The following is a 14,043-nucleotide window of genomic DNA, read 5'->3' as shown; positions in this document are numbered from 1 at the left end:
AACAATGTTAACAACTCTGAATAATTAATAATTCACAACTTCTCACCTTCCTGATGGGTAAATCCTTGATGAAGTTCATCACATGTTCTCTATCAGGGGAGATTCTGAACTGGCCATTAGGTTTATTTTGATCACTGCACATTTTTGCTAACATAGTATTTGGAGCAATGCCTAGAAAAAAACAAAAAAAACACAACAAAATTATATCTTCTGATTTCTATCCCAACAAGTCTAATCATATGTTTGAACTTATAAAATTCTCCAAAGAATTAAATACAACCTTCCTGTGTAAACTAGTATTGAAAGAATAGAAGACTTTGAGCAATGTTCAAGTGGTTGAAGGCAAAAAATATTGTGCACATTCCAATCATACAATTCTCTGTAAATTAAATGACAGAACAACTGTTAACGCAATCTGAGTATTTGAAGAGGTACCATCAGTAACACTTTTAATCCTTTTAAAAATCTAATTCAGGTGATTTCTAAACTGATACTACAAGATAGAATGACTACCAACACTGCCCCTATTCATTTGATTTTTATCATGTCTTTCTCTTGGAGTTGAAATGCATGGAACCTTCCAACATAAATAAAAATTTCTAACAACCATACATACTGATGTTATCAAAACACAAAATGCAATCTTTTAAAAACAAATTATGTGCAAATTATAAAGATGTCTCTTTAAAACATCATGCAAACAATCAACTCATTTTAATATTCTGTGGATTATCATATATCTGGCTTTGTTATTGGAATAGCATACTTCCCCCCAGCTATGGCTGCTCAGCCAGGTACATCTCCTAGAATAAAATACCTATGCTCCAGTAATCTCTAGATAAGACCACTGCAATGCACTAGATATGAGGCTGCCTCGGAAGGCTGCTCAGAATCAGTAGTTAATGCAAAACACAGCTGACAGGCTACTGACTGGGACCAGTCACCAGAAACACCTACATTCTGTACTCAAACTGTTATCTTTGTTCCCAATCAGTCTCTATCTACAATTCTAGGTGCTGCTGAAGGAATGCCTACGTGAGTTAGAGATCAGGTAGCCTACCAAACCAACTAGTGTGCCCCAGGCTTCCCTTGCACCTGCACAATAACAGTTGTTCCATTGTCAAAAATGTGGTCTGAAATAAGTAGTTGTTTCTCAGACTTTCCAAGAGGCCGTTATTGCCCATTTCAATGCTAATTCCTTCCCTTGAACCTTTTTCTGAGCCCCCAAACAGCCTTTCACCCAAATCTGCATTTGAAAAAAGAGCCAGGGTCACCTGCAGACATCTAGGAGGATGAAAAATAGGCTTAGGCATATTTCTTAGATCCTTTGTTCACCCCAGGCCCGCATCAGCCTTTGCTTGTAATATGATGGCGGCTTGTAGCACTCAAACAGTGGAAGTCTCTCTCAGTAACTTTTATGATACCATGAATACTTTTTGGAAGCCTGAGAACAGATAACCACCAAATTAATCTTTATAAGCCTCTTGGCTAAAAGCATGGGTGCAATCACTTTAAATCAGGGATGAGTTAGGGTTGGACCACTAATCACTTGTGGTGGGGGGAATTTTTTATGAGCCCAAGGAATTCTAAAGGTAAAAGAAAATTGCAATTTTTACCCTCAAATGCCTCTTGACGGTTTAGGTGGCAATTTTGACCTTTCTTTGGAAAAGTCAACAGAGCCTAAAATGATTCAGGGTGGCTAAAATCAAGCAAATTTGGGGGCAAACTAAAAGAAAATTGCAAAGGGAGGGTGTGAAGGCACGCTGGGGGAAAGGAAGGCTATGTGTCTGGCTACCCAAGCGGCGATCGGTTTACCCTTTATTTTACCTTAAACCTTAAAGTAAACACTCTTGAAGATGGTTACAGATAACCAAAAATATGTTTATTGAACACAGGAAATGGTAATTTCAAGCAGGAATCTTGAATGTTGAATCAGAAACATATAATAGAAAACAAAGATTGTAGATTGAGTTTAATTACACAGAAAATAAACCTTTTACTGTATTAGAAATAATGAGGTAAAATCACTGAAATTATAAAGAAATAAAACTATATTGATAAAGAATGATGGCTATAAAGACTATACGATGTAAGCACACAAACTATGAGGAAACTACTTCGTGAAGACTGATCTGGCTACGGTGGTCCATGCCTTAGTTACCTCGAGGTTGGATTATTGCAATGCACTCTACGTGGGGCTGCCTTTGAAAATGGCCCGGAAACTCCAACTAGTTCAGCGGGCGGCAGCGAGGTTCCTAACAGGAGCGAATTACAGGGAGCGGTTTACTCCCCTGTTTAAGAAGCTCCACTGGCTGCCATTTATTTTCCGGACCCAATTCAAGGTGCAGGCGATGACCTACAAAACCCTGAACAGTTTGGGACCCACCTACCTTTGTGACCGCTTATCCCCCTATAAACCCACACAATCTCTTCGTTCGTTGGGGGAGGCCCTCCTCTCGCTTCCACCTCCGTCACAAGCGCGGTTGGTGGGGACGAGGGAGAGAGCCTTCTCCGTGGTGGCCCCCCGGCTCTGGAACGCGCTCCCCAGGGAAATTAGGCAAGCTGCCACCTTGGAAGTGTTCAGGAAGAGCCTGAAAACCTGGCTCTTCTCACAGGCCTTTGAATAAGTACCGCCCACTATATGCTAAACCCTTATATTAGCGGTTACTTCTGACCAGTTGTACCTGTTGATTAACTCCTCGACATAGCCACAGGGTTCACCCCAGTTTAAGGTTCTCCCCATGATCTCATAGCACCTTAACTTCCTTCATGTTTACAAGTTTCACTCAGTGCACTTTGTCCAGTCCATTGTATGATTTTATTGCTGTGTTTTATCATGTGTTTTATAATGACTGTGACTTTATTTTATGCCTTTTAATTTTATTTGTGTGTTTTTTGTATTTGATACTCTGTATGCTGGTTTTATAACTGCGAGCCGCCCCAAGTCCCTCTGGGGAGATGGTGGCGGGGTATAAAAATAAAATTATTATTATTAACTATAAGGTAAGGTAGATACTAGGCTATGAGGTGAGTACCAGCTGTGCGGTGAAAGCTTTCTATGATGTAAGCAAAAGCAGTGGTGGTATATGCTTTAGGCTATGATGGTAACTATAAGCTATGAAATATACTCTCTAAGCTATAGGTAAGTACTATAGGCTGAGATATCTTTGCGGTAAGTACCTAAAGCTATGATCTTTGTGGTAAGTACGAGCTATGAAATGACTATAAGGTGAGTACAAGGCTATGAGGTAAACTACCTATTATATCTATATGGTAAGTTGTATCTTTAAAATTGCTTTCTGGTGGTGCATTATGCATACCTGTGAACACTGATTTAAGGAAAGCTACGAACTTGTGCTGGTTGGTTGCATTGTTCAGCACTACTCCTCCTATTTTGTTAATGGTTCTTTCCATCCTCCTCGCATTCTTAGTGCGAGATGAAGTGCCATTAACACACCCAGCTCTGCCCTACCCCTCTGCCTAGAATCTCCAAAAGCAGAATGATTACCCAAAGAATAATTGAAAAACTTTCCCTCTGAAGTGCTGTTATTTTCCAGCACTAATAAAGAGGGTACATCGATTAACCTCACTTTGACCTTGTCCTTGTATTTTCCTCCTTTTTAAAACTTTATCTAGTTTTAATCCTTCTCTCTAGTTTTTTGCATTGCAAAGTCTGTGGACTGTTTTAACTCTGACCACAATTTAATTTTCACCAGCAGAGTTTTTCAATATAGGAGAAAAATATTTTCCTTAACACCAACTGAGACTTGTCTCTCAATAGCCAAATGATCAGCATTAAATGTTCTTTTCCATTCTCCAAGACCTACGGAGCAGCAATTGGAGGAGCAGTCATCAGATTTAACTCCTTGTCTGCTTGCCTTTTCTTTTCTGTTGGCAAACACGACTTGGAAAAAATCAATGTCACCTTCAGCTGTTTTTCTCTTTTAGATTAGATTGTGTTGTCATTGTAATTTATAGTTGTTAAGGCAGGAAAGAAAGAGTCAGAAACCTTGACCTGTTGGTAAGTCAGGGAACAAAAATCTGGGGAAGGATTTGAGCCAACTTTTGCAACTGAAAAAAGGTCTTTGCGACTCCTGCCTGGCTTGAGTTGATGAGAGCAGGATAAACCCATAAAGCTGTGGATCCTTGCTTCGGAAAATGTACTGATATAGGTATTTTATTTTAAAAAAACTAGAGGTTTTTTTAAAATTGTAAATAGTATAAAGGAAACTGAAGAGGAACTCCTGACATTTCATATCCGTTCATCCTGTCCACCAATATTCGAGACTTTCAATTTTCTGTACTTCTTGTTTCTCTTACAGCACCCCTCCACCTTCTACAAATATGATAGCTTTTAAAAAGGTGCTATTTAGGCATCACCTTAAAGGTACTTCCATGTTTTACAATATCCTAGTAATCTCTTGCTGCACCAACTGCATGCAATCTGTAGATAAGAAATAAACTAACTGATGCAGTTTCTTTTTGCCACTAAACAAAACATGTCAGAGCAATGGCAAGGGATTATTATTTAATACTCTAAATCTGAAAAATTATCTAAAATGGAAACTGTTAAAATGTAAAAATATGGAAACTGTCTGTAAAATGCTTATTTGTCCTGGACAAAAGGCTAAAATTTAACGTCCAGTGTGGAATTAGAATCATACAATCTACCTAATCCCCCATTACCAATATTGTTGGGAACAAAAGGGTCACCATGAGATAAACAAAATTTACATCTCCAGTTAGTAATTCAAAAAGTGTCCATGTTACAGATTAGATTTGGCTTAACCAAAAGGTTTCTACACTGTTCATTAACTCCTGGACATTAAAGTAACAATAGTTCTTGTGGTTCACGTACATGGCTCAGATAGTGATTTTAGCAAGTCACTACCTTTATAGTAGCCAATTTCTTCATTCTAAGGCCCCTTCTACACTGACATAGAATTCAGATAATCAAAGCATATAATACACATGATCTGATTTGAACTGGATTATATGAATTTACACTGCCATGTAATACAGTTCAAAGTAGATAATCTGGATTTTATATGGCAATGTAGAAGGAGCCTTAGACGGTATTGGCTGTAAAACACACACTGATTTTAGTATGTGTTTTACAGAATAAAAGCTATATATACACATACACATATATAAAGCACCCGATATTCTAAGACATATCCTGTTTTAAAGATTTTCATATGGGGAAAAAAGTGTGTCTTAGAATCGAGGAAATAGGGTAGTTATTTTTGCTATAAATAGATCCTAGAAACAGCTTTAGCTGGCAGAAGTATTATGAGCGTACTTCTGAACTCTGAGATGCATGAGAGAATTTTAGAATCAGATGTGTTACAAACAAAATATGATTACCTGCACTGGCAGTGAGCTTTGTTTTTTGTTCAATTCTAAAGCGAATTTCCTCTACAGCTTCCTCTGCTGATGTTCCAAAGACAACTGATTTTGTTAGGACTGTTGATTGCTGATGTTCTTGTTCTTCTGAATGCAGTAGAGAAGGGTCGTTTTGCTTGCACTTTGAAATATCATCATCAAACAAGACTGGTGAACAATAATGTGCATTTTCATTCAATTTTGACTCATTTGCAATTCTATTTTGTTCACCTCATTATAAAAAAGAATGAAGTATTAGAACTCTATATATAAAACAATCGCATTTTCAAATTCCTTTCCACAGCTCAATCCTTCAATTTAGTCCAATCTTTTTTAAATCATACAAAGTTAGGGTGACTTAGGGCCTCCCACAAAGCTAGAATATCAAGGCAGATAATCCACTATATCTGCTTTGAACTGGATTATCTGAATCCACATGGCCATATAACCCAGTTCAAAGCAAACAATGTGGGATAAAGTCAAGTGCAGCTCAAAATACACTCACCATAGAGTTATTCATGTACTTGTTACTAGTCATGAGTAACTGGATTTTATTTGTTTTTAGTAAGCTACACAGAAAACCTTATTACTGAATAGCCTAAAGTTGCAACAATAAAAAATATTAGTAAGAATTTTACAAACTGTAATGATGTCTTCATAAAGTAAAATTGAGTTTTAATTAAGACTTATAAACTCAGGAGACCAATTATATATCCTAGCCAGTTACCAAAGGTAGTAGGAAGAAGCAGGGAACTTTTTTTATACTGAATTGAATGACGACCCTTACACATTAAGTGCAGATCTGGACCATCGTATTTGTCTTATTATTAGCCCTTTAAAAAAATTCACATTGATAATTACCCCAGAGGGCACAACAGATCTAGGACATTGCACTTATGATGGATAGCTCAGGTAGGCAATTTGCTCCAAAATGTAGGCTGGTCTACTCTACCCCACATAATCCTCCTAACACTGCAAAACACACACACACACACACAAGGGACAAACTTTTAGATAATCTTCAAAGAAATACCTGTCAACAAGTCTTTTGCAACATAAAAAGAAGGAAGAAAAGAAGACCAGGGTGACAGCATATTTAAGACAAACTGTTTTTATTTTCACATGAGCTTTTCGTGAATATAAACCCACTTCTTGGGTTACTGTACTGTACTGCATCCGAAGAAGCGGGCTTATAGCCATGAACACTCATTCAAAAATAAAAACCAGTTAGTCTCAAGAATGCTGCCAAATTTCTTTTCTTCCCTCCCTCTTCCTTCTTTCTTTTCAGATAACTGCTTACCATGTAGAGAAGAGTTTTTTGTTCTGATTAAATGCTTTCTCTTGCCTTCATCCCAATTCTTCCTTTCTTCTAAGTGTTCTGTTATGTTCAAGTAAGCTTCATCAAGGCCCATAGGCATAAAATTTGGATCATATTCGGCTAATATTTCTCTAACCTTGACAAACATAGAATTATAAAGATGTGTCACTGTCACAGAAAAAATATCCAACCAATCAATACGAAATTCTATTCCATTCTTTTAACTGAAAGGAGAAAGGATACATCCATCCCTAAATTTATATACCATAAATGTTTTCTCTGTAATAAAATTTAGCCCATGAAATTATTGTGAGATGTTGGTTGTGATCCTTCTGACTGGATTAACTAACCAAGCAGAGGTAAAATAAAGAGAAAAGACTCTTTTGCTGGCTCCTGGGTAACTAGCACTGGGAGGGCACTTTTTTTCTGGTAATGAAAAAAACTATCAGCTATTCCCACACTGCTGCTCTACAAATGTGAGGACTCATGGGCCTTGTAGTCCTGTTCCTAGTACTATTGTGACAGACGAAGAGGAAAACATGGGGTTTTCGCGGTTCAGCAACAGCCGGAGTCTCTTCACCTGCAGGATGTTGATGTTTGCCCTCAAGAATTCAGCCAAACAGGCCTTGGGCAGAACTCCCCACCGTTTCCCAGAAAAGAATCTTATTCCAGAGAAAGGGGAGCCAGGGAGGCCCAACGGAGGAGTTTACGCTTAGCTGCCAAACATCAAGCTGATTAGGTCTGCTTCCCTTGGGAAATTCTAAGGAGTCACACATCTGGACAGAGTTGGGTTTCGTTTCCCATTCTCTAGGGAAAGAGTTCTGTTGGCAGGAAAACGAGACCCAATATAGGTGTTTGGCGTGAGGGATTCTTTGCGGAGTCAATTGATCAGCTTGAGGAGAGAGATCGTGTGTGGACTTCGTAATCCCAGTTCCTTGCTTCCCGGATCAAGCTTCAAGCCTTGCCCTGTCTCACGGTTTTACCACGAACTCTGTTTCATGCTTCATGTTTGCCTCGTCTTCAGTCACGGATCTAGCCAAGAATCAAGTTTATTTCCAGCCTTGTTGTCAAGCTTCATTGGACTTTAAAGACTCTGTTATTTCCCCACACTATTGCTTGGCAAAGTGTGTGTTTCGGTCAAGTGGATTAAAACTTTGAACTCTAATATCTTATATTGGACAATACATTTCTGGACTATATTTGACCTCATCTGAAAGGTCTGCTTCTGAACTATATTCTTCACTTGTTTTTATTGATTTTATATATTTATTTAATAAAGATATTAGATAGAGACTGGCCTCTGTGTAAGGTTATTGGTGCTCTGCAGCCAGGGTCCTGACAACAAAATCCTCAAAAATTCCTTACTTAGGTGTAATGGAGTATTTTGCCATGAAGAGGATTCCAGCCAGAAACTATATATGCATACACATATACACAGAAACCCACAAAAATCTTCACTAGCTGGTCGCTAATTGCCATTATAGCACTGGCAAAATCTTTAAACAAATATTTATTGCAGAGGTCCATCCCCACCCACCTCAAATAAAAAATCCCCAGTGTTTATCACAACATACTACATATACACAAACGTTTCATTTTATGCTTTAAAAGTACCTTGATGTAATAAAATATAAATCCTAAATGTGGATTTCCCTATGACATTAATATGTATTAAAATGCAAACCTCACCATAAAAGTTTTAGAATAAAATCAATTTATATTAAAATATTGCTTGCACAGAATTTATATCAATAATTTATAGACTGTACACTACTTACAATCCACTACTTTTTCTTCTATTGATTTTCTTTATGCTAGATAATTCAGCTGATGTTGCTGATTTTTATAAAATTTCTGATTGACAGCAGGTATATTGAATTTCTCATACTTCACTACAAAGCAATTAATTTGCTTTTGCTAATGTTTTCACAAAATCTTTGATGAAATACTAATTGCATGGATGGTAAGGAGTTAAGTCAATTAGAAAACTACTATTTTAAATGGTGGTCTGCAGACAAGTGATTGGTTTTGAGCCACTGGCTGCCAGTTTGCTCTCCCACCAGTGAAATCACGAGACAACACAACATTGTGGGTTAACTATGGGCAACTTTATTATATGTTATCAATCAATCTCTGTGTCTCTGTGTCATCTATCAACCAGATTTAAGGGCATGAACATAAACTTGAACTTGCCAATGAACCTGAACTTACACTTGAATATGTTATGTAATAAAATGAGGCGGTGGCCCTCCAAGACCAATTCACTCCCTAACAATGGTGAGACAAAATTTTCCTGAATTTAAAATTAGAATAGAGATATGTTAAGCAGACAACTATATCTCCTTGGGTAAACTTGCTTATGTTGACAGAGAAGAATGTTCATTTCATAAGACTGCTATTCACTACACTGAATGTTTAGAGCTACTAACTGTTCCTAAAGTTAGTTCTGCTAGAAAGAACTAATTCAATTCAAAATATTAACTCAACTTTTCATTGCCATTCCTTTGATAGCTAATACATGATTAGTCTTAACATAATTTTTTTATTAAAAGTCAAAGCTATTTTAAAAAAAACATGAAGCTCAACAAAAGTCACTTCAATCCAGGGAACAAATATAACAAATTAAAATAATCAAATACATGAACATTTGGCTGTGAACATAAACTGGATACAGCTGTTCATAAACCACATTTGATCCCAGAACAATTTTTGTGACCTTACAGGGTCAGTTTGTTTTATTGTTGCATGTCCCCAAATATCCTCTAGGTATTAAAGAGGGCATTTTGCCATATTTACCCCCCCCCCCCCCCGGACCATGTTAGACTCAGGGGGTCTTGTAAAAAAAAGGAATGTTGATTTCAGCTTATTTCCAGGTGTAAAAAAGGCCTCCCCAAACCTAAGACAGATTCGAGGAATCAAGAATATGATTATATCTATCTATTTTCATTGCATTATTAATTATTTGACTGACCATCCTTGCTTTTGTATTTGTAAAATATTACTGAGGACATTGCTATATAAATATGTAAAAAGAACAAAATAAAATATAATGGCAAAAAATTACATACCTCTTCACTTACTTCTCTGTATTTTGTAAAGTTTAAAGGCACTATAGTAAGATGTGGGCAGAGTTTCTTAGCAATAAACCCAGGCATAGCAGCACGTACCCCATATCGTCTAGCATGATAATTTGAAGTGGACTTAAAGAGATAAATATATAATTTCAAATCATACAACAAGCCATTTCAAATGGGTTTCATATTATGATGACAATATTATCTAGGTTAATCAAAACCCATTAAAAAGATATCAAGTAGCAATTTAACACATAATAACTGCCTCCTGTTATACATTAAATGTTATATGCCAAATCCATTATCTTTTTAAACATGAAACTATTGGGTAATGAAAAATGAAAAAACTTAGGGCAAAAGCAGAAACAAATGGCTACTTTAACTGCTCCAGAGATTTTAACTATGAATTTTTAAATACTCTATACTATCCAGGTGTCTTAGGACTGTGACTTAGACCAGGTCTAGAGACACTGGATCCAAAACAAATCAAACATTTCTTGGCTTTCTGTAAAAAAACAAAAAAAAAACAAAACAGTACACACAATTAAAATGTTAGACCAAGACTTGGAATCTCCACTTAACCTGAGGTTCACTGGTTGACCTTGACTCTATCCCTATAATGCACTTTTTATTACAATTGAACTTTTGATAGTAAAATCTAATTTGATGGATAGAAGACAAGATTTGGAATAAATAGAAGTGGGTGGACATGGTCGGGTTGGCAAAAATCTATGGAAGTCATTTTGCAAAATACCTGGTGTCTATTCTCCTGTACCACCTATCTTATGAATTACAGCAATTATTCTGAAAAGTTATCCCAAGCTCAAAACATAAAGGTCAGAACTAATTACTCCAAAATTTTTAGTAACAATTTAACATTATTTAGGAAGGAATCAAAAGAAATAGGTACTCCCAACATCTTCACAAGTGATTGTTAAGTTTTCCAATACTCTGTATGAAATAATCCAAATGCATTTCTCAAAAAAGTATCATATGAAAAATATAAAAAGCTTAATAGGAAAGGAGCAAAACCTAAGGGACATCTCAGAACCCATCTCTTATTGCAATGTTTTATTTGCATAAGAATTGACACATTCTGCCATATAAAAGATCAAGTATCGTAGGTATTTTTGTACTAAAAACTATCTTCCACCTTACCAACATACTCATTGATCCCACTGCAATGGGCTTATCCCTCAGTTCAGGATCATCTCGCATTTCTACAGCTGCATAAAAAGCATCCATGTCAATATGCACAATAGTACAGCTAAGATCACGATTCCGTTCAAGTTCCATTGCAATCTTATCCATCTGTGTAGAAGTAAATTAAAGCAAATGTTTGAAGATACAGCATATTGTGTGTACTTTGACTCTCATCAATATTTTTTGTTAAAACTATAAAAATAGCTATCATGTTTGACTATTTTATATTAAAAAGCAAATAATGTAAATAAAGGACACTGAGACTTGCTACATGATTCTGAAACAGTTACATGGCAGCACATGGTCTCACATCACCAGGACAATTGTCACATGAAGAAATCACCAAGCAAGGTCAATTTCAAATCTTCACTAAGTTATGATGTGAGAAACTGAGACATATCAACATAGAAAGTATGCCATGATTAACTAAATTAATGCAATAACAATAAGATACAATTCAACATTCTTTGTGTAGGGAACAAAAGGTTATAAGGAAATCCCAAATCTTTCACTAGATACTGCCAAGCTATTACTGTGCAAGTTATACTCTGATAACATGTAATTTATGAAATGTGGGTGTCTTCTCTTGCTTTATCTAGTAATATCTGACATCTTGTTTTTCTATTACAACACACACATGTGATACTATCAGGAAAAGCAGCACTAAAGCACCACATTTAGGTTTTCGTGGGACTGCAAGCAAATATACTTGTTGAAAATACAAACCATGTATAACTTGCAGGTATCGATAAAATCGTAGAATAATAGAGTTGGAAAAGACCACATGAGCCATCCAATCCAACCCCCTGTAATGCAGGAATAACACAATCAAAACATCTCTGACAGACGGTCATCCAGCCAGATGTAAAATTCAAAGACATAGTATTTTATTACTTTGCAAAGTACCACCTTTGAGACTATTTGAGAGAAAGAAGCTGGTACCGTAAGTTTTCATTGACAAAATCTACTTTATGGAGTGCATGGAGTGAAATGCTTATAGAGGGATATTTATATCCATGAATGAGCAGCTTGTATATGTAAATAGCAACAGATATGCAAAACATGATGAGAGGATAAGTTCAGCTTTAATTATGGGGATTAGGAGGACAAAGGTATGATGAAAAGATATTGCCTAAAGTCAAGGTGAGCAGAAAACTATATGAATTATGACAGTAGTAATTGAAATGTAATATGACACTGGCTGGAGATGTGATAAAATGTGATAAAATGGGAAAGAGCCTTCATGAGGCTGGGGCGTTAACTAGTGCCTTCATACGTGTAGTGTGTCAGGAAGCCAGAGTCTCTGTTCAACCTGCTTTCAATAAGTTGGAGGTTTTTTTTATTTACTCCAAGTCTACTGTATCTCTTGCCACTTTTTTCTGCAGTTTTTTCTGTTCAACAACTGCTGTTCTAAAGACCAAGATAGAATGTCCAGGAAGATTGAGGTATTCTGAAATGGGTTTTTATATTTCCTTTCTTAATGTCTGATCTATGTCTGTTTAGTCTAAGAAGCCCCCAGTGGCACAGCTGAGCTGCTGAACTTGATGACCAAAAGGTTGGTGGTTCAAATCCAGGAACGGGGTGAGTTCCTGCTGGTAGTCTCAGTTTGAATTGCTAATTTAGCCATTCAAAAGCATGCAAATGTGAGTTGATCAATAGGTACCGCTCTGGTGAGTAGGTAATGGTGCTCCATGCAGTCATGCCGGCCACATGACCTTGGAGGTGTTTACAGACAATGCTGGCTCTTTGGCTTAGAAATGGGATGAGAACTTACCCACAGTCAGACATGACTAGATTTAATGTTAGGGGAAAATCTTTTATCCTAACCAAGGTATATGTCTCCGCAGCAGAGGATACTCTATTGCAGAACAGACCAAAGATAGCAAATGGCAGAATTCTACTCATGGTCACATACAGTTCTCAACTGAGGTCTCTCAAATGTGTTGTCATGCCCCAGGGCATGGTATTTGCATCTGCCATACTGTGTTTGCTTTGTAGTTTGGCCCTCTTAGCTTTCTGTACTCCTAGTTATGATGCAATAGCTCCTCCCTTCTCTCTCAGGCCTGTACTTCTTCTGGAGAGAGAATGTGGCTGCCCAGCTTCTGGGAAATTATAATTTTTTCACCTACTGTGGCATGTTTTGCAAGATTTACCCAGATTAAAGTACCTGGAACCTTGTCTGGCGTTTCTACAGTTGATCTGACACTATCTGACAACATTTCTGGGGTAAATTCTGGTTAATGGAGATTGCTACAGACACTCCCATGGCCTCACACTTGCAGCCAAGTTATTGAGTCAGAATATGTATCATCAATGGACTATATCCTCTTCAATGGACAATAATGCTTTCTCTCAAAGGCTCTTGCTGGCAAGCCTTTATTTACCTACAGACAGCCCCATGTCAAGCAGTTACTTATTTAAGGAGGACACACAGCATGAGTGGAAGATAGCTACAAGATCTTGGCCAAATTCCAAGTCTACCCACACATCTACTTGGGAAATATCATCACAAGACCTCATCTCATCATCCTCAATGTGAAAGGTACTTCCTATTGCTCATGTACTTACAGCAAAGAATATATTTATGTTACCAACTTCTTTCTCTCAATTAGTCTGAAAGGTGCTACAAGACTCCTTTGCAGATATAGGCGTAAGACTGCCAAGGAGTCAAATTTACCTGGAAAGATTTATACTTTTTGTTTCTGTCTTTCTCGTACACATACAAAATAAAATGGAATTCAACCACAATAGCTTAAATAGCTTTTGAGGGGATTGACAATGAAGGTCACAAGACCCAAAAAACCCAGTTGAGAAAGTATATGCTCCTGGAGTTTAGACAAGAGGTTTTTAAGGCTGAATGCAGCATATAACGACCTGGCATTTGTCTATGAAAGGGGGAAATGTGTTGACAAAAATTAGTTTAATAGAATGTTCATACATAAGGCCATCACAGGTTGTCTAAAGAGGACTTAAGAGCAGACCCAAAATCCTGACATAAAATGGCCCGTCCACACCCAATTCATTTGTTCAGTTAAATGTATATGTAATCAAGGTGGACTAAAC

At 37.0% G+C, this 14,043-nt stretch overlaps 1 protein-coding gene across 5 annotated transcripts in view; it reads right to left on the bottom strand.

The window, feature by feature from the left end:
• The window catches only part of polk (DNA polymerase kappa), a 45,055-nt gene that overhangs the window by 15,780 nt on the left and 15,232 nt on the right, over positions 1 to 14,043 (bottom strand). Inside the window, exons 4-8 of one of the 5 annotated variants that reach the window (XM_008102937.2) lie at positions 10,936 to 11,088; positions 9,772 to 9,903; positions 6,686 to 6,839; positions 5,368 to 5,616; positions 47 to 171 (exon numbers count right to left, since the gene is read on the bottom strand). In XM_008102937.2, the coding sequence (XP_008101144.2) occupies positions 47 to 171; positions 5,368 to 5,616; positions 6,686 to 6,839; positions 9,772 to 9,903; positions 10,936 to 11,088 (813 nt within the window). The remainder of the gene's footprint in view (positions 1 to 46; positions 172 to 5,367; positions 5,617 to 6,685; positions 6,840 to 9,771; positions 9,904 to 10,935; positions 11,089 to 14,043) is intronic. The other 4 variants (XM_003216253.3, XM_008102938.2, XM_008102939.3 and 1 more) reach the window with 4 other exon arrangements.

Source organism: Anolis carolinensis, chromosome 2, assembly GCF_035594765.1.
Source record: "Anolis carolinensis isolate JA03-04 chromosome 2, rAnoCar3.1.pri, whole genome shotgun sequence".
Taxonomy (NCBI): Eukaryota; Metazoa; Chordata; class Lepidosauria; order Squamata; family Dactyloidae; genus Anolis; species Anolis carolinensis.
This window is presented reverse-complemented; position numbering and strand designations above follow the sequence as displayed.